This window comes from Lathyrus oleraceus, chromosome 2 (assembly GCF_024323335.1).
Source record: "Lathyrus oleraceus cultivar Zhongwan6 chromosome 2, CAAS_Psat_ZW6_1.0, whole genome shotgun sequence".
Taxonomy (NCBI): domain Eukaryota; kingdom Viridiplantae; phylum Streptophyta; class Magnoliopsida; order Fabales; family Fabaceae; genus Lathyrus; species Lathyrus oleraceus.
The window spans coordinates 434,444,292-434,466,198 of NC_066580.1; the positions used below are offsets into that span (position 1 = coordinate 434,444,292).

The 21,907-nt window shown below is 35.1% G+C and overlaps 2 protein-coding genes and 1 pseudogene across 2 annotated transcripts; 2 read left to right on the top strand and 1 right to left on the bottom strand.

Moving 5' to 3' along the window:
• Positions 1-199: 199 nt before the first annotated feature.
• Positions 200-4,059, top strand: LOC127123570 (eukaryotic translation initiation factor 4 gamma-like). Its single transcript, XM_051053779.1, has 3 exons — positions 200-575; positions 922-1,710; positions 3,785-4,059. The coding sequence occupies exons 1-3, from the start codon at positions 200-202 to the stop codon at positions 4,057-4,059; spliced, it is 1,440 nt and encodes a 479-aa protein (XP_050909736.1).
• A 3,767-nt stretch (positions 4,060-7,826) lies between these two features.
• LOC127120015 (probable serine/threonine-protein kinase CST) lies at positions 7,827-9,695 on the top strand (annotated as a pseudogene).
• Positions 9,696-10,034: 339 nt separating this feature from the next.
• LOC127120014 (phosphoinositide phosphatase SAC7) lies at positions 10,035-21,386 on the bottom strand. Its single transcript, XM_051050399.1, has 21 exons — positions 21,205-21,386; positions 20,785-20,950; positions 20,567-20,650; positions 19,666-19,793; positions 19,484-19,575; positions 18,633-18,690; positions 17,982-18,038; positions 17,853-17,886; positions 17,635-17,715; positions 17,061-17,167; positions 15,650-15,736; positions 15,489-15,566; positions 15,261-15,331; positions 15,058-15,156; positions 14,649-14,748; positions 14,260-14,368; positions 14,050-14,122; positions 13,312-13,405; positions 12,108-12,200; positions 11,497-11,563; positions 10,035-10,564 (listed from the first exon to the last, which is right to left on the bottom strand). Exons 2-21 carry the CDS (start codon positions 20,930-20,932, stop codon positions 10,434-10,436), a joined length of 1,791 nt encoding a protein of 596 aa, XP_050906356.1. The 5' UTR covers positions 20,933-20,950; positions 21,205-21,386; the 3' UTR covers positions 10,035-10,433.
• Between the last annotated feature and the right edge of the window lie 521 nt (positions 21,387-21,907).

Here is a 21,907-nt window from a genome sequence, read left to right on the forward strand (position 1 = left end):
ATATCAGAAGTGCATCATCTACTGCATCCACAAGGGGCTGAAACTGAATCTGCCAGCGCTGCTTTTCAAGTGTCTCAAAGACTCTGTCAAAGATACAAGAAACAATATGAAGCCCAGAACCTATATCCCTCTGGGAAGACTCGTCTCGGATGTTCTGATCGAGAGTGGGTTGGTGGATCACCTGATCCGGCAAAATCTAATGGAGGATGTCACGGTTGACATTGGGAGACCTCTGAATGCTCGGAATCTGAAGAGTATGGGGGTAATTGAGCAGGTCAGAATCAAACCTACTCAAGACACTTCTTGGGAAGCACTCAAGGATCAGAGGAAGAATCCCAACGGACTCTATCTCTTCTCCAAGATTGACCCTCCAGAAGTGGTGGCTCACTACTTGCAGGATCTGGCAAATCAAGGGGTGGACATTTCTGAGTTCTCGGTGGACTGGCTACCAGAGCATCCACCAAATTTAATGAAGAGACAACGGGAGCCGTCTGGCAAGTCCAAGAAGGCGAAGAAGGCAAAGCTGAGAGAAACTTCTGGGTCAAGAGCTCTAGTCCCTCTGGCTGACTCCCCAAGTAAATCTATACCTCTTTCCCGCTCTATAAAACTTAATCCTATTGCTTCTTCTCTTCCCTAAACCACTCACATCTACACATCATCTAAAACACCCCCTCTCAACCACCAGAACCTCTAACCCACCATCTCTCAAATTCATCCTTACAACCACCACACTACCCGTTTTTGAAGCAGAAATGTTGAACGAAACTACCTCACCATCTGCATCCTCACCTTCATCCCCACTATACTATATCCTTTCATCTGACAACGAACCATCTGACTCCCAATCCCCCACTCTAGCTCAGCTTCAAGCTTGTGCTCTGGCCTCTCAACAACCATCATAAATTGAACCTGAACCTGAAGTCACTTCTCCACCCCCTGAACAACAAAATCCACCTCCATCTGACCAACCACAAACACCACCACCTGCACGACAATCTAATCCACCTCCTGAACAACCAATACCCTCACCATCTGAACCTCAACCTAATCCACCTCCTCAACAACCAATACCCTCCTCATCTGAACCTCAACCAAATCCACAACCTGAACAAACAACATCATCTCCCTCTGTTATTCCCTCACCACCAACCTCTGTTGCCACCATCATTCCCATTCAAAATCCAGATGACACCAATCAAACCCCTCCATCCTCCCCCGCCTTTGACTCTGAACCAGAAACTGCCTTCCCCATCTTAGAAGAAGCAATAATTGTTTTTGCAGAGTCTTCAGTGGAGAAGATCAAGTGTCTGTCTATCAACTCTGGAATCAATGATGATCCCTTTACAGTAAGGATCCACTGGAACAGAGTGATCAGATGGATAACCTCTGAATCCTTCAAACTGAAAGGCCTCTTTGAACAAGTCCACAACGACTTCATCAGAGATGCTGATATAAGGCTCCAAGCTCGCTTGGCCAGAGAGGATGAAGAAAAGGTCAGGAAGGAAGCAGAAGAGAAAGCTCGCCTGGAAGAAGAGCAGAGGACCAGAGAAGATGAAGAAAAGGTTGTTGGTGAAGTTGTTGCTGTTGCGGCTGCTGCTGAGGCTGAGGCACAAGCTAAAGCCGAAGCTGAAGAAGTGGCACGCGTTGTTGTAGAGGAAGCTGCCAAGGCCAGTGCTGATGCTTTGACTCAGGGGGAGAAATCTAACTCTGGTTTTTCCCCTCTGGTCTTAAAGACTCTAGAGGAATTACAAAAGGAACAACAAGTGATACGAGCTAGGTTGGATCACCAGGATTCCGTCAACACCAACATTCAGAACCTGTTGACTCAGCTGCTCCAAAGGATGCCTCCTCCCCCAAACCCTTAGGCACTTAGGCTCTTTGTTTGTTTCTTTTTCTTCTGATGTTTTTATGCCTTCTGATCTATGCTTTCATTGCTGCCTATCTGTACCTGTTTTTCTCTGTTATATGAATATCCATGTCTTTCCTATTTTTTTCTAAGTCTTTTTGATTCTGACAAAAAAGGGGGAGAACTAAAACAGCTCTGATGAGAACATATCTAAAACCTCTCAAGGCACTGCAAACATTAATAAATATTAATAACTTATGACGACTAAAGTTATGCAGGATAATAGTTAAGGCACAAAACCAACTCCACACAAGGAAGGTCTGGTAAGAACTTTTGTTAAATCTAATGATCTAACTCAGGGGGAGTCCATTCCTTTTATCTGTTCTGAGATATTACGTACTGTTTCATCATTACTCTGACTTGTTTTGTCATCATCAAAAAGGGGGAGATTGTAAGAACAAATTTAGTTCTACAATGTATCTCTAAGATTTTGATGATAACAAAGGATGAAACAAAAATGGTACCCTAACGAAATTTTTCGAAGTGTACAGGACTCTGATCAAAACAATCAGATAGACAATCATCAGATACAGAATCAAGCACTAAGATACTACTCAGAAGATAACGTGACCAGAAGGCTCTGACTCTGATCCAACGCAGGTGCTAGAAGTCAAAAACTCAAAAAGAGAAGAGTGAATCCAGACTCTAAAGACATACGCTCTGAAGAAGTCAAATAAAGAGAAACTCTGATGAAGTCAGATACAAGCATCCTCTGAAGACGAATATTGCTAAATAAAGACTCTAACTACAGGATTCGCTGATTCAAGAAAACTTAACCTTGAAGAAAATTTCTTATAGAAAGAAACTATTTTTAGAAGGAAGTTATGACGCTCCCATTACTGCTTTGGAAAGAACAAGGAGAGTAATGAAATTAATCATTCTTCAATGACCAAGATTTTGTCATTAACATCACCCAGCGGTCCTCCCATTCTCCTATAAAAAGGATGGAACGCTTCACAAGAAACACACCTGAGATACACGAGAATACAATTCTTCCATTACTTTCTTTCACTCTCTCACGAGCTTTTGCTCTTACGTGAGAACTTTTCTTGCTCTTATACTTTGTAATATTTTCTTATTGTTAGAAGCACTATTCATTACTAATCATATAATTACCAAGATATTTCCTCAAGTGACTCTGTGAAGTCTGAATACTTGAGAGGGCTAAGGGGTTATTTATCTTAGACGGTTGTTTGTGTAATCTTTCAATATTAGTGGATTAAGTCCTTTTTGAAGGCGAAATCACCTTGGCCGGGTGGACTGGAGTAGCTTTGAATTTCAAGCGAACCAGTATAAAATTCTGTGTTGAATCCTTTTTATTCTGTGTGTGTCTAAGATCTTAAAAAGTTTTTATTTTCCAAAACAATTCAAACCCCCCTTTCTTGTTTTTCTCTACCTTCAGATACTTAGGTTTAAGAACTGAGTTCTTACCCTTTGTATGTTTTTGTGTCCATGCAGAAATATCAAGCTCAGTGCCAGCATGCACGAAATGCACATAGAGAGGTTTTGGTTTTACCTTCTGACTTTCGTCAGGTTTTATAATTTATGTACAACTTAAACCTTTCTTTCCATTTCTACCAACTCTATAGATCAAGGAATCCCTTTTGCTTATATCTATGCTTTTAGCTAGAAAATACTGGAATGCTCTTTCATATCTAATAACGTAATCAGTACCAGGAGCTTCTGAGACTATTTCCTCCTCTAATTTTGAAATTTTGTTTTTCAAAGCAGGGTTGTTACTTTCTAAAGAAAATAATTTTTCATTTAGAGAGGAAATATATTTCTCAAGCTCACTGCGAGTTTTAGAAGCAACTACTTTGACTTATTTAAGTTCCTTGTATTTACTCTGAAGACTCTGGTACTTTTCCATCATTTTAGAGAGACATGATTCAAGATCAGAACGAGATAGGTTAGAAAATACCTCCTCAATATCGGAGTCGGATTCTGATTCTGATAATACCTTGTCTTCTAGTTTGTCAGAACCTTATGGATTATCTATAGTTGTCATCAATGCAACGTTGGGTTTTTCTTCGTCAGAATCTTCTTCTTCGGATTCTGAGTCATCCGGTGTAGCCATCAGCCCCTTCTCGCCTTTAGAAAAATTCTTCTTAGGCCTTCTATCCTTTTTCAACTTAGGACAATCATTTTTGTAGTGGCCTGGCTCCTTGCACTCAAACCAGATAACTTCTTTTTGAGAACCTCGCTTCTTTAGTCAAGATGAAGAACCAAAACGACCAGCAGTCCTTATGGTTCCTCTGAACTTCCATTGACCAGTGTTCCTGTGCTTCCAGAGTTTGTTGCCTCTCTTTGAAATTAGAGACAACTCATCATCATCTTCTGAGTCTTCATCAGATCCTTCTGATTCTTCCTCAGATTGATAAGCTTTTGTCTTCTCATGCTTAGACTTTAAGGCAACATATTTACCTTGCTTCTGAGGTTCATCTTCCTCGAGCTCAATCCTGTGGCTTCTTAAAGAACTAACAAGTTCTTCAAGACTGATACTGTTGAGATCATTTGCCAGCTTCAAAGCAGTTATCATATGTTTCCATTTTTTAGGAAGACTTCTGATAATCTTTTTGACGTGGTCAACTGTAGAGTATCATTTGTCCAGAACTTTCATTCCTGCAACAAGCATCTGAAACCTTGAGAACATAGTCTCAATTGTTTCATCGTCTTCTGTTTTGAATGCCTCGTACTTATAGATTAAGGACAAGGAATTTGTCTCATTTACTTGAGCATTCCCCTCATGTGTCATCCTCAGAGAGTCAAATATGGATTCGGAAGAATCTATGTTTGTTATCTTCTCATACTCAGTATAAGAGATAGCATTTAGCAATATAGTTCTGGCCTTATGGTGATTTTTGAAATCTTTCTTTTGTTGATCAGTCATAGCACTTCTTGCTATATTATTTCCTTCAGCATTAACTGGGTGAACATAGTCATCGACTACAAAATCCCAGAGATCAACATCGTAACCAAGAAAGAAACTTTTGATTCTATCTTTCCAATAATCAAATTTCTCACCATCAAATTTTGATGGTTTTGCATTGTAGTAATCTCTTTCATTATTGTTAACAATGTTAACAGCGTTAGCAGCGGCCATTGTTTCTCACACAAACTGGATCGATACTAAACACGGTGAAATGTTGATAAATATTTTATCACAATCAGAATCGGAGCTCTGATGCCAATGGAATGTGTAAAAAATACAAGAAATGGGGGTTTGAATTGGGTTTTACAAAACAAAAGCTTTTTACCAACTCAAGAACACCACTTAAAAGTTAACAACAAAGAGTTAAAAACACAAGTATTTTTATCCTGGTTCGCTTGAAACTCAAAGCTACTCTAGTCCACCCGCCAATGTGATTTTGCCTTATACACAAGGACTTAATCCACTATAATCAACAGATTATAATAATTACAAAGAATAACCTTCTTTTTCTTCTCAAGGATCCGACTATACCCTAGTCTCCTTAAGGACTCACAAAGAATAACCTTCTTTGTCTTCTCAAGGATCCGACTATACTCTAGTCTCCTTAAGGAATTAAATAAATAGTTTGAATGATATTTTGTGTGTTACAAGTTGCTTCTATACAAGCAGATTTTACACAAATGATAAACAATTACTTAAAGAAAAACTGTGTATAAAGAATGATAGCTTTTTACAAAGAAACAGACTTGTCAAGTTGTTATAGCACCGACATTTTCTTCAAGTCTCCAAGTCTCACTTATATAGAATAAGAAGAAGAATGTTAGAGGAGAAATGGGAAAAGCTCATAGAGCGGTTGTCCACTGTTGGATGGTGAAAGGAGTGATACTGTGTACTGTCTTTCGCCCATAAAATCAGTGACAGATGTGATGTATAGTAATGTCCTTGCCTACGAAATCAGATAGTGGAAATGATATTTGATTTGTACTATGTATAATTTGATCACGTACCCTTTGATCTTATCTTCAAGTTCATTGGCTTCTGATGAAAGTTGATGAAGCATGAAATGAAGAAACATAGAGCTGGATTCAGAAACTTCAGAATCTTTGGTTAGAACCCTGATAGTCTGGCTTGAGATCTTCAGTATCTTCATAATCTTCAGAGTCTTTAGAACCTACAATCAGAACCTTGATAACCTCAATCGTCTGCCTTGAGATCTTCAGAATCTTCAGCTATATAACACAACTTCATAAGCTTGCCATTCTTTAGTAGCTTGGTGATCAGAGTCACGTTCAGAAGCACGAACTGAGAGAACGTTGCAGCAACAACAACATATTGTCTCTTTAGAAGCTTCTCAGGAGTGAATCAGCACAGAAGTAGAAAGATCATTACACCAGCAACATTGAACCTCTTTCAGAACTTATTATAAATGGCGCAGAAGCGAATTGGAACACATTGTTCAGAAACTGATGGCGTTGCACATCATATACTCAGAATCAGAACTGGTTGTTAAAACTACACAATAACAAACCATTATGGTACCAAAATTGTTCTAACACAAATAAAACATTGTTATCATCAAAACTCAAGGTATGGATGCAGAACCAAATCTTGTTCTAACAGGTTTGCAGGGATTCTTTCATTGGAGACAAAAGTCATGTTGCACACTAGGTGCTTGTGGATCAAAACTAGGCTCTTGATGGCAAATATTGGAACAAGATACCACAAGTTTGGTGAATAATTGTAGAGTAACTTTTGGATGTGGAGAGAGAGAGAGAGAGAGAGAGAGAGAGAGAGAGAGAGAGAGAGAGAGAGAGAGAGAGAGAGAGAGAGAGAGAGAGAGAGAGAGAGAGAGAGAATTGAGGGTGAGAAGTTATGATTGCAGACACCTAGGATGAGAATGCATCTTATACATTTATACATGAGCTACAATATGATTGGGAAACAAAATGATCAAGTGAAATAACAGAAAAGTACAAAAATCGGGATTGTAACCGGTTACACCATTTGATTAACAGGTTACATCTGACATAAAAATTAAATCTCCTTCAGTGATAACTGGTTAATGCAATAGGTTAATCGGCTACAGCAACGAAAAACACCACACTTCTATTACTTAGATATGTTTTTGACCTTGATGTAATTAGTTATCACCCAGTGTTAACATGTTACAATTACTTAAATAATATTTCAATATGGAATTGTGTTTTAATATAATTTCTTAGATCATTACCGTCTTTCCGGAAAAAAAATTGAAGTAACTTTTATTAAGGACTAACTTCCTTATTTATAAGTATTGTTTACATGTGCGACACATTACTATACTTATTTTTATAAAAAAAATTCAACAGTTGAATTGACCAAAGATAGTTCAAATCTTTTTCCCAATTGGCCGGAATGCAGGCAATTAAAGTCATGAAGGAAGTGTTGAAAAATGACTCATCCCATATGAATGCCGAAACTTCTTCGTTATTTTAGTTGTGACAAGAAACTGTATGTCTCATACTTTTTTATATACACAGCGATGCGCGTGGATGCTACTTGTTTGTTTTTTCTTCTAAAAAAGTAAACTTTAGTTCTAACTGTTCAAAAGCTATATAAAAGAACCTAGTACATTATGTAGTAATAGTATCATCCTATTTTAAGAGTTAAGAAACATTTCTATTTTTTTTCCGACACAAATTCCTTCAATCGCATTTGAATAATGTTGAACATATAACTTTGATTTATCGTATGGTAGACACCTAAATCTTTAACTAGATTGAACAGAACCATCCACATTGAGGCTCGTGTGCTACAAATATAATTTGTTTTATCTTAAGGACTTATTTGTAAAACTTCAAATATCTCAAGCAACTTATATTTTTATAGTGTTAAATAGGACGTGTTGACAAGAGCGTGTTTGATGATTATTGTCATTGTGTTTTGCGGTTTGACAAACGCGAAACCAACACGGCAACCTTAAACATAAATACCAGTCAACTTGAAACAACAAACGACACTCACACTAGTTTCCCACGTTTCATTGTTCTTCATCCAACATTGGTTAACAAATAGTAACATGGGTCTTTGTTTCGCATCCCTCAACATCCTCCACACTTCATGGAGCAATGAGAGAGCTAAGAAAGATTCATCATCATCATGTAATAAGAGTAAAGTTTGGGAGATGGGAAATAGTGAAAGTGGAAAACTTCTAGAACTATCAAACTTGAAGGTGTTTAGCTATGGAGATTTGAAAATAGCAACAAAGAGTTTCAAATCAGATGCTTTGCTTGGGGAAGGTGGTTTTGGAAAAGTGTATAAAGGTTGGTTAAACGCTGAAACACTCGCTCCTGTCAAAGCTGGTTCAGGAATGATGGTGGCTATCAAGAAAATGAAACCTGATAGTTTGCAAGGTGTTCAAGAATGGCAGGTAATTTCATTTTCGTTTCAATTCATTGAGGACTCTTTGCTCTATTCAGCTATCTGACTTTATTGTTTCTTGTGTTTTTGCATGATAATGCAGACAGAAATCAACTTTTTAGAAAGGATTTATCATCCCAACTTGGTTAAGCTACTTGGTTATTGTAGGGACGATGATGAATTTCTTCTTGTGTATGAGTTTATGCCAAGGGGAAGCTTGGAGAACCATCTATTTAGAAGTATGAACTTTGAGACAATTAATGTTAATAAGCAAAAAAAATTAATAGTCATGTATTTGAGTTTAAACTCAATTTTGTTTTGTTTTTTGGTTAGGAAATACTAACAGAGAGCCATTTTCTTGGAAAACCCGTCTCAGAATAGCTATTGACGCAGCCAGAGGTTTGGCTTTCTTGCATTCTTCAGAAAAACAAGTCATATACAGAGATTTTAAGGCTTCTAATATACTTCTTGATGGGGTTAGTTTTTTTTTGGCTAGTTTCTCTCTTTTATGTTGATCTTATTATCTCGTATATTCCGTAATTATTTTGACAATCAATCATTTGTGTTCTACAGAATTACAATGCAAAGATTTCAGATTTTGGATTGGCTATATTTGGACCATCAGGGGGAGATTCACACGTGACTACTAGGATCATGGGCACACATGGTTATGCTGCCCCAGAATACATTGCAACAGGTGATTATAACTACATCTACTTTTATATCTTTACAGAGTAAATGGATGATTTTTGAATTGACCATGGGAAATAGTCTAATATGGGTTGTGTGATATTATTATTCCGCAGGTCATTTGTATGTGAAGAGTGATGTTTATGGATTTGGTGTTGTGCTACTTGAAATGTTGACAGGATTGCAAGCACATGATTCAAAAAGGCCTTCAGAGCAGCAGAATCTGGTTGAATGGATTAAGCCTTCTCTCCCGGATAAAAGAAAGTTGATAAGTACCATAATGGATTGTAGGTTAGAGGGCCAATATTCACCAAAGGCAGCGTTAGAAACAGCTAAGCTTATTCTTAAATGCCTTGAATCTGACCCTAGAAAACGTCCTTCTATGAATGATGTTTTGGAGACATTGGAAGGCATAAGAGCTATTAAGGATAGAAGGAAGATATCCAAGAATCGCTGCACTAAGTCTGCAGCTACTTAGCTATGATTAATTTACAAAAGCTATTGAGGGTGAACGTTTTATCCATCCATTTTTCAGGCATTTTCCTGATATCACAATTTTTTCTCTCCTGTTTGTGTCTTGTTAAGGGGCCATTTCACATGCATCCCTTCTAAAGGATGCATGATTGGTATGAATATTATTGTTTCACATGGAACCCATAAACATAGGTACGCTTCCTGTCCTAGTTATGTCCTTGAAATTTATCTACAAGTATTGAATGGTGAGAGTGGGTACTGAAAAAAATTTACCATGCAAGCATAGCAATTTTTAGAATCATACTGACTAGTTACAGCCATGGATTCACTTTTGTTATATACCTGAAAGAAATTCTAAACAAAAAATCATGGAAGAACCCAAGTTCTTAACATTCCAATAATATATTTGTAAGATCGCTGCATTTTCTTCTTTTTATCTAACTATCTATCATTCATCTCTAATCAATCCAAACAAGGAAAACCATGGTCACATCGGATCCCTACCCAGGAAGTATGCAACTACAGACAAGATTTTTTCAATCTCCCTCCCTCCTATTCATAGAGATAAACTATTTATAACTAAATTTAAAAAAGGAAGCAATGTAGAATGTCACATAAAATCCACTGCCAACATTGACCAAGGCAAATATTATGTAGTAACCTTGACTTATAAAATAAATATGTAAAATTATTGCATGATATGGATTTGCTTATAAGCATACAATATAATCAGAGGAACCTTAAAATGTTTCCATCTTAAACAAAAAGTACAGATAAAAAAAAAATCAAATATACATGGAGGGGGGGAAACATCAATCAAGCAGCAATCACTTGAGTAGGATGTCATTGGACTATGACATACTGCAAATTAGTAATAAATAACAAAAATATGATAAGCAGCAAAAGAGGGGCTTAAAGATTGAATTCGTATAATAGATTTAAATGTAGAACTAAATCCCCTGATGGTGACTCCTATTGCAGAAGCTGAATACTTCACAAAATTCTAATTCCCCAAATTGATTTGCGTAGAACTTAACGAGAGGGGTTGTTTAGGCGGGGTCTGTTGCAGAAAACCCGTCCGTTGGCCCTCACAAAAGCTGCTATACCGACACTAATGCCAGCCCACATTAGTGAAAAGAAGAAGTGCCTAAAATCATAACGAACTGCAGCAACAATAAACAAAATAACAATTTTCAGGCCATATATTTCAACATATGTAATGGACAGTTCATTAATCTATCAATTGTAGAGTTATTGTTCTAACCTTAAGCTAGCAAAGTTTACAGAATTATCCAGTTCACTCATATACAATATTTTTTACTGTGAGCTTAAGGGCTTGCAAAGAGTAAGCGCAGAAAATCTCACAAACTTTTACGTCACACACACTTGCTTTAAAAACTTAAATATCTGGAAACCTTGCGCATGTTGGCAGCTGTAGACTACAAGATATCCGACCACTTTAAACTACTTCTAAATAAGTCAGCTGGTAATTAAAATAGGGCAACAGGAGCGAAGGAGGGCTTTCCATTCTTGCAAAACTAACTAAACAAGACTAAATTAATTATCATATTTTAGGTTTCTTGTGTAGCTCAGTTCTCGGCACTTATCAAGTGGTTGCCTCTAATATACCTCTCTCCTCTCCCCCTTATTCTCTATCCCTCTTATGATCTGTTTGGTTTGAAAAAAACTTTTTCAGTTTTAATAGCAATTTTTTTTTTGCAGTTTGTTTTATTATTTCAAAAGTATGGATGGGAATCGGTGAAAGCAATTCTGCTTGTAAAAACAAGAAATATAATCAGAGAACAATTTCTCACATGCCATAAACTTCCCTGGTTCACCCAGTCCCCCATATTCTTCATTTCCCCGGAATGTCCTCTCCCACTACTCTATTATCTCAGTCTACTGTTATTGCCTGAACAGATTCTGAAAAGGTCGAACTGGATTTGAAATTATACGCCTTTAAAGTAGTATAGGTTGGTTCCCTTTTTTTTTTTTTATTGAACCAACACCGAGAGACACACATGCACGAATGTGTGCACATATGAGTGACAAATTAATTCTTAGTTTAAGCCTTAACTAAATAAAGTAAACTCACCTTGTCTCAATGACATGGTTGCAAAAAGAAATCCAGTTAAAACCAGAGCGAAAGCCAGAGGAAACGACTGCAAACAAAAACAAAAATATAAATATTTATTTCCATTAAATGCATATGACCTTGAAGCATTCTAATGATGAACTGCATGTCAACAAAATGCAGAATGCAAAATAAAAAACATATTAGGTCTTCAAACAAAAGGGGAATGCTGCAATGCATTATCCAGCATTATAGTGACTTCAATATTTCCCTGACTGAATAATCTAGTTGCTCCTTTAAATATTAAAGGCAGTTTTTATTTCTTATTTAATAAAGCATAAACCACTCAGCTTCATGTTGTAATTCATCTTTGTGGATCATTGCATTCCATCACTTTTCGGTAGGGTTAGGACCAACTTTCTGTAAACCTCAACACGAAAAATATAGGCAGTGTCCCCGAAAAACAGAGTTTAATTCATTCATTTTGTATGCATGTATGCAACTATGAATTTAGTCACACGTCATATAATTTAAAATGTGTTCATCAATTGTGAGCTTTCTAAGAACTGATCTTAAACACAAAAGTGATGCCACAAACATCAACAAAAAAAATCCGTCTATATTGTACTCACAGCTATAGCTTCAATTCCTCCTTTCTGAGAAGAGGCAGCTGTATCTCGGCCAACAGATACTATATAATGTCCTTGCAGGAGATCAATTGCATCCTTCACATAATAAATGAAAAATATGAACAACACAAATCAATTACATATAAACTAATAATTTTTTTAAATTAACAAATTTATAAAAGGTAATAGACCCAGAGAAGCTCAAAAGTAATTTAACTCGAGATCTATTCAGAAATGGTATCTTAAGAAAAAAAGAGTAACCAGAATTAAAATATGTACATTAAAATTCAGCATCTTCTACAGCATAATTACTATGTAGGGCAGCACAGACTAAAACTTTGAATTGGGATGCAGAAGGGAGAGGTCAAATATACATAGGACAAAACCTAAATGATAATTATTAGAATTAGAGTTTGGTTTAACTCTTCCCTACAAAATCAATTGGTAAGGTAATGAGCATCACTCTATATAAACTATTTTCAAGCTCTATCTATAACTAATGTGGGACTTGAGATCTTCCCAAGACACCCCCTCACTCCCATTGGACTTGATGCGTGAATATAAACAATGGGCGGACATAGTCCAATCGATAGGCTCTGGTGTCATCTTAGAATTGTGGTTGGGCCTAACTAAACCTTACAAAACCGGCATGATGGCCCCATAACCCACAGGTCCCTGGATCGGAAGCAGACTTTGATACCATATTAAGTGTGCTTGGATCTCATTTTCAAAAGGTACTTCAAAGGGTGAGGTTGCACCCTCACACATCTATACATTCAACAACCCGGAAACCTAAGCAATGTGAGACTCCAAACAAACTCCACAACTTAAATACAACTTCAATACTCACCCTCACGCCTAGCGTGGGCCTAGGTCCAATTACCACATTGCAGTCCTTAATCAGACTTTGATACCATGTTGAATTTGTGATTATGTGTAAAATACGAGAGAAAAATATGATAATAACTATTGGCTTGATACAAAATACTCAATACTAATATTTATTTATAGGGATACATGACTCAGTTATGTTGATAATAACTAGTATGACCAATGTAGGACTTCGATCTTCCCAATAATAATAAGTTGAGGACTTCAATCTTCCCAATAATAATAAGTTGAGTTATGACCAACTAATAGACTCCTAAGGAACTCTAGACCATAACTAGAGTACCCCCATACGTTATGTTAAATAAGTTATACAAACCTGCTTTGTTCCATCACAAAAGTTATTCAAATAATATCTTTGGAGAGCATTCCAACCATCGTTTACTATCCCTTGAACGGTGCGATGCCCAAACCTGAATCCCACCAAAAATATTAAATAGGGTAGTCACAAAGGTCAAATTTCAAATCATACAATTCATAATAGCAACACATTTGAAATTTTAGACACGAGGTCGTATCAAATTGTCACACAGAATTCATTCAACCTTAACATATAAAAGAATTGCACAGTCGTATTATAAAGTTTTTCCTTATTGCAAGGTTTTGTCGTTTTAATTGAATATATCATAGTTAGAGTTTAAAGGTAGTACACAGACAGTGTGAAACAATATTACACATACAACTAATCAAAATATATCTTTATATTTGTCATGTCATATCAGTATTTTAAAAATAAAAACATGATTTGGCAGGATACACATTTTTCATTGGTTGACAAGTGCAAAATCCATTTCTCATAGTTAACGCAATTAAAGCATGCAATAGAGAAAAGCAACGGACTAAAATGGAAAAAAATTACAAAAAAACCATAATTCCCATATTGGAAAACATATACAATCAAAGTCAACATATGATACCAGAGATGCAAAGACATTTTAAAATTATTCCATGCTAATGTAAATTCAACATAGAAAAACCTTTATGAACCCATAAATTAACAATCTTCTTAATATGCACGGAATATTAAAAAAAATTGTAAAGACTATTGGAAAAATACCTGACAAAGTCTCCTTTCAGAGCAGGAGTTCCTGAATATTGGATACTCACATCATCCCCATGATTAGCCCACACTGATCAGAGTCAGTCACAAATTGAATCAAAGATCTCAAATGCGGCAAAAACAGTGAAAAGTTGAAAATTACTACATAGTACAACACATATATCTACATTTCAAATCACATAATCCAAAAAGTAATAATACACTTACAGATCTTAAACCTTTCATCAAGATTTGGATGTGAACTAATGGTTTCTTCAGCCCCAAAGACTCCAAGCCTTCTAAGCTGGTATTCTAACATATTTCGGCCTATCATGCTCTACACATATACTTTAACATTAGTAAGCTGGAAAACAAATTATGCCATAAACAAATAGTGGAGTGAATGTTATAAGGGACGGAGGATGGCCATGGCCACCCCAAAAAAATCCTTTCTGATAGTGTGTGTGTGTGAATCTATGTGGCTTTTTTGCTCTTTCCCACGCAATAACCCATAACAGATAAGAACCGAAGAATGAAGTATTTCGTATAAAGGGACATAAATTTTTCCATTAATTCAAGAAGGCACCGAACACTTTCTAGATTAGAAACCAACCAACCTGAGTTACATTTGTTCGGTCGAGACAATCAATACAGTTGGTCCTAACAACTCCAAGTTGCTCCTTCATTTTCTCTCCCTTTTCGTTCAACAAAAGATATCTGCACTTGCAGAAGGCGAATAGCAACTCAGGTCATATACATTTATCTCTTTAAAGAAGAACTTCAGTAAGATTTGAGTACAAAATTTTATTATCAAACAGGATAATAAGGTGAATGTTTCCAGTAAATATCTTATACTGTTAGACAAACATCATGTTAATATAATTTATTAGAACTGGTTAGCATATCAGTAGTTCATAAATAGCTCCCTGCTTCGATGACACCAATCAATATCAATAAGAATCAAATTATTAATCAATTCTCAAAAAAGTAGGTATCAAATTGCTTAACCAATAAAAAATCCCATACCCGTTTCTCTCAAGAAAATCTGATATTTGATCATAAAGCAGTGATAGACGTTCAAAATGAACGTGTCCACAGACATGATGGAAATCGAAGTGAACATATCTACATAGAATAATTAAAAACACATGAGTAAACCCCCAAAATAACTGAAGAGTCTATGCGTATCAATCTAATCAATCTAGAAGTTAATTGAAATAGACATCTACCTTACATCATCACTAGCCACATGCTGCATTGTACTGCCAAATTTTTCACATAGCCGCCCTTCTCCTCCATGCTGATACATAACAATTCCATGCACATTTTAGGTTGCATGCATTCTTAACAGTTGTCTATGAAATTTACAATGCAATTACACAGACTGTATCATTTGGTAAAGTTGTTAACCAATATACGAGCATTCTCAGCTTGTTACAATATGAAAGCATATTCACCTTGTTAACAAGATCAACAGCCAACACAGCTCCATATTTTTTTCTTAAATCTAATATATGCCTCTCGAGGACTCGTGGCTGCATCTCAAGTAATGAAATGAAAGTGAAATACATATAAAAATGTAAAAACCACAGAACTATAGCAATAAGCAAACACTTACAGCGTCCTCGAGTTTCAATAGTTCAAACTTCGGTTTATATGTTAAGTCAACAATTTGCTGCCAGAGCAGAGGAATCGAACCACGAATCTGCAAAAGTTCAACCATGATGACTCTTAAGTGATATGAAATGAAATAAAACAAAGTTAACATTCTTCCCAAAGAAACAGAAGCCATAGCCCCCCTTGTTTGGCTTTATTTTTTAACCCATATAAATTATAATAGCAAGAATAGCCCATTTTCACTCCATGAAAAAAAACTGAAAATTCAAGTTTTCATTCAACTATCACTATTAGTATTGCTACATAAGTTTCCAGCTCAGCATTTTCAAATAAAGATGTCCTAAATCCTAATAGGTACAAATATTACCAGAAGGTCTATTTTCAAAATAAAAAAAATACCCAAAATAGTTGGAAGGTAATGCTATTTTTGTATAGCCTTAAAGCTACCAACACTGCATGTCAGAATACTTTGGCCTAGAAATTTAAGAGTAACCTTTTCAGTTCAACATCAACCAATCTTGAAACTGACAAATCATATTTACAATTTAAAAAAGCAACACATGATTAAAAAATTAGAATGAACAAAATATGGTGTTTTGTGGAAAAATATAGATTTTTTACAAATTGCAAAAGATTTAGTGAGGAATTCAGTTTTGGTAATTTTCCTAGAAAGCCACATTTGACAGTTAATGATGCCATTATTAAGTCAAAATCTAGCAATGAACAACAGCCATATTAGGTAGAATTCGTGTCAAAGCAAACATGGAATAGCAAATAAAAGAGATAGGATAGTTTTCAGGAAGCTATATAGTAAGTCACGCATAAGAGATTTAGAGAAGGTAGAATCAAAACAATTATTCCCCATTGAAAACTCAAGTAACAGAAAAACGGACTTGAAAACAATACCAACTGCTTTTTGTATCATATGGAAAGCTGCCCCGCATTATTAAACATGCACTTTATTTCTGGATAGTTTGTTAATAGTAAGATGTAAATGGTAACTAATTTCACATTACTTCCATACCTAAATACATTACACAATTGAAAGGTTACTGAAGCATCATTTGCAAAAAAAAATTAACGCCATTAACTGGACGGTCAAAAATACCAAATGCAAATTTGGAAAGACAATTAAGAATTTTTAAAATATATATTGGACATAAAAAAACTGAAATCATTTTTCCATCTTCCTAGAAAAATAATCAAGTTAGATATCAATTGTTCATTAATTACGCAGTTGCTTATATGTGCCCTAGATAGTGTTCATCTTATTTCAAAATAATGACAACTCTTTAGAATGATTAGGACCACTTCTTTGAATTAATTCGACAAAACATTCATATCTTGCATGGCTAGCCGTCCTTTTATTTAAATTCTTATGATAAAAGATTTGTGGTTGTAGAAAGTAATACCTGAACAAAAGAAGCAGTATACCCATTGAACTGCATAAGTTGTTCTGTTTCCACAAAATTGGCAACATATCCATCGGGATCAGCTCCTCTTCTCCACATTCGAGTTCCTTTCAAGAAATAAAATTGCATTTGTACTATCAGCCAGCCAATCAATAAAAGATTATGTTTGTTTTCTTTAGGCATCACAAATTACAACTGTGTTCTTTCATACAAAAACACTTAAAATTAAAGATTCTAATAATAATTTTAAACCTCAAATATGACAAATTAAAACCCTAACATGCAAACAAGGAAACTATACACCTTTTGATATCTTTTCCTTAAAGTTTAACTTAGAAATTAGATCTGCATTATGTTCCGAACAGACAGCTACAAGATACTGTAAAAAAGTATATGGCAACCATCAATGATTACTTTCAATATCACCACCATATTAATTTCATGGCCAACATTATGTTGATTTTTTGAATTGTAAGGAACGCATGATATCTATAAGTGCACAGTCAAACTAGAAAACAAAAGATTTTTTGAGTGGACAGAAATAAATATAAGTTCATCCAAAAGCTTTAAACACCATTTCTTCTTGTGCATCTCCTCGCAATCAAAGTGACGTCAATAATATCTTTCCCAATGGCTGCTTGAAAGTAATGAAAACCTGATAACTTGTTAAGGATAACATTGAAAAATAAATGGTAATGTGCTCACACAACAGCAATACAAATATATGCATCTGTTATTAAAAAATCCAAAAGATGATGATATAATAACATTGAGATGATCAAATAAGGATACTGCCTTGGACTATAGGAAGTAAGTATGGGTCAAGCTGGCAAGCACAGAATCACAAACTTATTAGTTAGTACTTTAAAAATGTGCAAGCAGTGGAAAAATGAACAGTAAAAAACGCTACAATAAACCTACCTTGTTATCTATGAGCACTTCTAACATATAATTGTTCCAAAGAAATCGAGGCTCTGCCTGTGATCAAGAAATTGGTAGCATAAGCAGAATAAGAGGAGGGAAACACAAACTGCATAAGGAATCAATTAAGAGTGGACATTGATTTCCTAGACATGAGAAGTGTGGCTCAGGAATAGTATCTAGAAGAAACTATGAAATTTTCTCAAGCAAGTAATCAGGAATAGTATCTAGAAGAAACTATGAAATTTTCTCAAGCAAGTAATCAGCACCCTCTGGTATATCAGCATAACGGCAACATTTTATAAATATCACTATAAATAAGAATATGTTTATGTTATTGCAGTAGGTGGTTGGTAATTTTAGTAACAAAATATGCTGAATCAACATACTATGTTGTGTTAGTTACGATTTAGTCACCCTTGAACTTCTCAAGGCTCTCAACTTCCATATATATAAAACTGTAACTGAAAGTTTGTGAATCTTTCATCAATTTCACACAACAGAGACTCTTGGATTTCTGTCTTTGGTTGATCCCTTCCTCTCTCTTTCCTATATGCTTCCCTTTCCTTTCTCTCAATTTAAAATGTTTAAATACAATAAAAAACTTTGTAAACAATAAGGACAGTAGTAAAACAAAAAAGCAATAGATACCTGTCTCCAAAGAGGAAGCAATCTAGACTCATCACCCAGGTCATTCAACCGCTGGGCACTGCAAAACATAACTTATATTCCATTAATAAAAACAATGGAATGGTAAGGCAACATAAGACATGTTTTATAGGATTTCTTTTATGTGAGCTATTTTTGCTAGAAGAAAGATTTACATAGTTATGCTTCAATTTTGTTAGAGTGTGCATTCAATTTTTATTCATGATAAAAAACAAAACCTAACTTTTCTAACATATCATTAATGTCACTATTACCACTAAACCAATGCATTTTAATCAAGATTACAATTTACAATGACCTGCAGCTCCAAAAAAACTCAGATAGCAATAGTTCTTCCATTCCATCAGCTTTTAAAAAAAAACATATTATTGTAGCCATATATTAAAATAAGTTTCTATCCCATATATCAACGGTCTAGAGGTTTGCAATCAATGGCTAAATGTACTTAAAGTATCTCATATTCACCTATGCGATGATTTATGATATCTTTCAACATGTAGCATGGAAGCTTCTTTTACAAGCTGAAGCTCTCAAACATAAATGATTGATACTTTGGACATAAAATGTAAAAAGGTGATGTAATTGTCATTCTGAGCGTCATGCTAAAAGTTCCTGACATTACAATACATAAAATGGAGACTGGGACTGCATTTTCTGTAGCTTTACAGGTTGCATGATTGCACCTACCAATCAAACTGAGAATGCATGGGTAGTTTCTTCTCTGTATGTGCATATCTCAATAAGGCAGTGAATTTTAGAATCCAAATAGAACCATAACATATTCTAGTGATACATAAAAATGAAAGACCGCTAGAAACATCGAAAAAGTTTACCTCAGAGTTAAATTAGTTTCATATGAGAAGAACAGGCCAGAAGTTTTCTCAGCAACATTTAGTAGGCCAGAAAATTCCATCTCCGCCTTCTTCTGCCAAATTTGGTACAGCAATTATGAGTTCCAAATTGGAAATGGTTATGGAATAAAATAGGAAACAAGTGGAACTTATAGAAAATATACCTGTTCGGCAGGGGTACTTTTAAGTGAATGATCACATGGAAAAACCTTCATGGATAAAATTTTGAAAATTGGATGCCCCAAGTAAGATCCAGCACATTCACGCTCAGTTATGACCATCAAATATGATCCTAAGGGCATGGTAAAATTTAGCAACATCAAATGATTGCTCAAATTGAACTATGTTTTCAAAATAATGCATTATCTGATGTTTCGAAAGGAAATCAATTATGTAAACAAGATCAACAAAATCAGATACGAAAATCAAAATCACAATTACAAGTAATTGAAAAACAGGGTATTTAGGACAGGCTGCTTAAGTCATTAAGATATAAAGATACTTGAGCTAAAAGAAATCTATATAAATGTAATAAGCTTGCATGATCATTAAATCATATGCTGTCTCTTAGAAAAATAAAGAAAAGAAAAGGCAATGTCTCATTTTCCTAAGCCCACATAGAGCACGAAACGTTGTTGCTATTCCATTTTTTGCTTTCAATCATGTGCCAAAATAAATATCTTCTATCATCAGTCAAACATCCCAATTCCCACTTCAATCACCCGGCCCACCCAACCAAAAAACAATGTTGTTAAATGGCCACTCTTTAGCAGAATTTGGACAAACCGCTATTGTTCTGTGATACGTTATTTAGTACCAATAGCCGCTATAGCACTAATGCATACCGGGATTTTAATAATCTGCCATCTGCATTTGACAACACTGCCAAAAAGTAACAATAAAAAATCCTAATCTAATCATCCCACGTTGTTAAAAAACCATATAGATAAAGATGAACATCAACCTTGCCAATGCACGCGATTTTAAAAACTTAAGAATACAAAAATACAGTAGTCACTTTATGTAAAATTTCATTAAAGCAAAACAAGGAAATGTGTTGCTCACCAGCCAAAAGCCTCACTATCCCAACAACACCATAAATTGTAAAGATCTTAGGAACTCGGAGAGTGGTACATTCCGGAACCTCATCTGTCAAAGCAAAACAAGAAAGGAACAAAATAAATAAAAACAAAAAAATCAAAACAAAAAAAAATCTATGAATCATATGTATATTAATCGAAGAAAAATCACGGCACGAAAACAAAGCAATTGATTCAACTAACCGATTAGTTTCATGGAGCCATCAACTCGACTAACAGCCAAAGACGAACCAGAAGAGCCATCTGTAGGCTCAATCACATACTGATCGGTAAATTCCCATAGTCGCATACGCGTGTACAGCTTCTGCACAGAATCTGCTCTCTCCATCATTATTGAATCTCCAACTAACTGCAAAAAACGAACACCATTCATTCCAATTAACAATTTGAACTACATTCACAATCAATCATTGAATATTCAAATCTCAATTTACCGAATCAACCGAAACAATAATTCTAACTTCAAATCATTCAAATCCAGGCTAATTTGATCTAATCGGAATAGAAAAACTAGTTTCCCGCTAAAACAGTTACGTGAAGTTTGTTACAGAAATTTTCTCGCATTGAAGAAAACGAAGAAGAGAGTGAGAAAAAAAGATATACCTGGATTACAAGATCGAAGAATAGAAAGAAAATTAAGATCCAAATTCGAATTAGTGCGTGAAACGTGAAGTATGGGACTGCAACTACAAGGGAATGTTAGATAATATAAATTTAGCGTTTGGAGAAGTCAATAAGAGAAAACCATGAATGGTTAACTAGTTTCAAGGAAAACCATAAATTGTTTAGCAAAAGCTAAAAAAAAAAAATACAATAATAATAAAAAATAAAGAAAAAAGAAAAAAGAAAAGAAAAATATTTTATAAGTTAAGAAAGCACCCGCCAGCTGTGTGAGTTACAGAAAGTGTTATTATTAAAAAAAATTTAAGGCAATTCAATATAATTATTGTCAACATTAAAATGGCTACAAGTTCAAGTATTAATCAAATTTTGTCGTTGCAAACAACCGTTTTCAAATTCAATGGAAGATCAAATTTTTCTATTTGGAAATGATTGATGGAGTTGTGTTTAGAAATTATGAAGAAAGGTTTTGTTGAACCAACCGAAGAAGATAAAGGAAAAGTTTATGAGAAACAAGTTGAAAAAGACCGTCAACTCAATGAAAAAGCTTTGTTTTTTATATGTCAATATGTGGAGCTGTCTGTTTTTGAGAAAAAATTTCATGCCAAAACATCTAAGGAGGCTTGGGAAATTTTACTTAAAACATATAAAGGTATTGACCCAGTTAAACGAACGAGGTTGCAAG

Bases quoted from the DNA above. Each gene is read 5' to 3' on its own strand.
- LOC127123570 (XM_051053779.1), top strand. From the start codon at position 200: ATGGAGGATGTCACGGTTGACATTGGGAGACCTCTGAATGCTCGGAAT. The intron at 576-921 runs GTAAATCTATAC...CTGAACCTGAAG, and splicing joins CCCTCTGGCTGACTCCCCAA to TCACTTCTCCACCCCCTGAA. The intron at 1,711-3,784 runs GTTTTTCCCCTC...CCATCATTTTAG, and splicing joins GGGGGAGAAATCTAACTCTG to AGAGACATGATTCAAGATCA.
- LOC127120014 (XM_051050399.1), bottom strand. From the start codon at position 20,932: ATGATGGAGAGAGCAGATTCTGTGCAGAAGCTGTACACGCGTATGCGA. The intron at 17,887-17,981 runs GTAGGTTTATTG...TGTGCTTGCCAG, and splicing joins AAGTGCTCATAGATAACAAG to CTTGACCCATACTTACTTCC. The intron at 12,201-13,311 runs GTTTGTATAACT...TATTATGTGAAG, and splicing joins TTTGTGATGGAACAAAGCAG to GATGCAATTGATCTCCTGCA.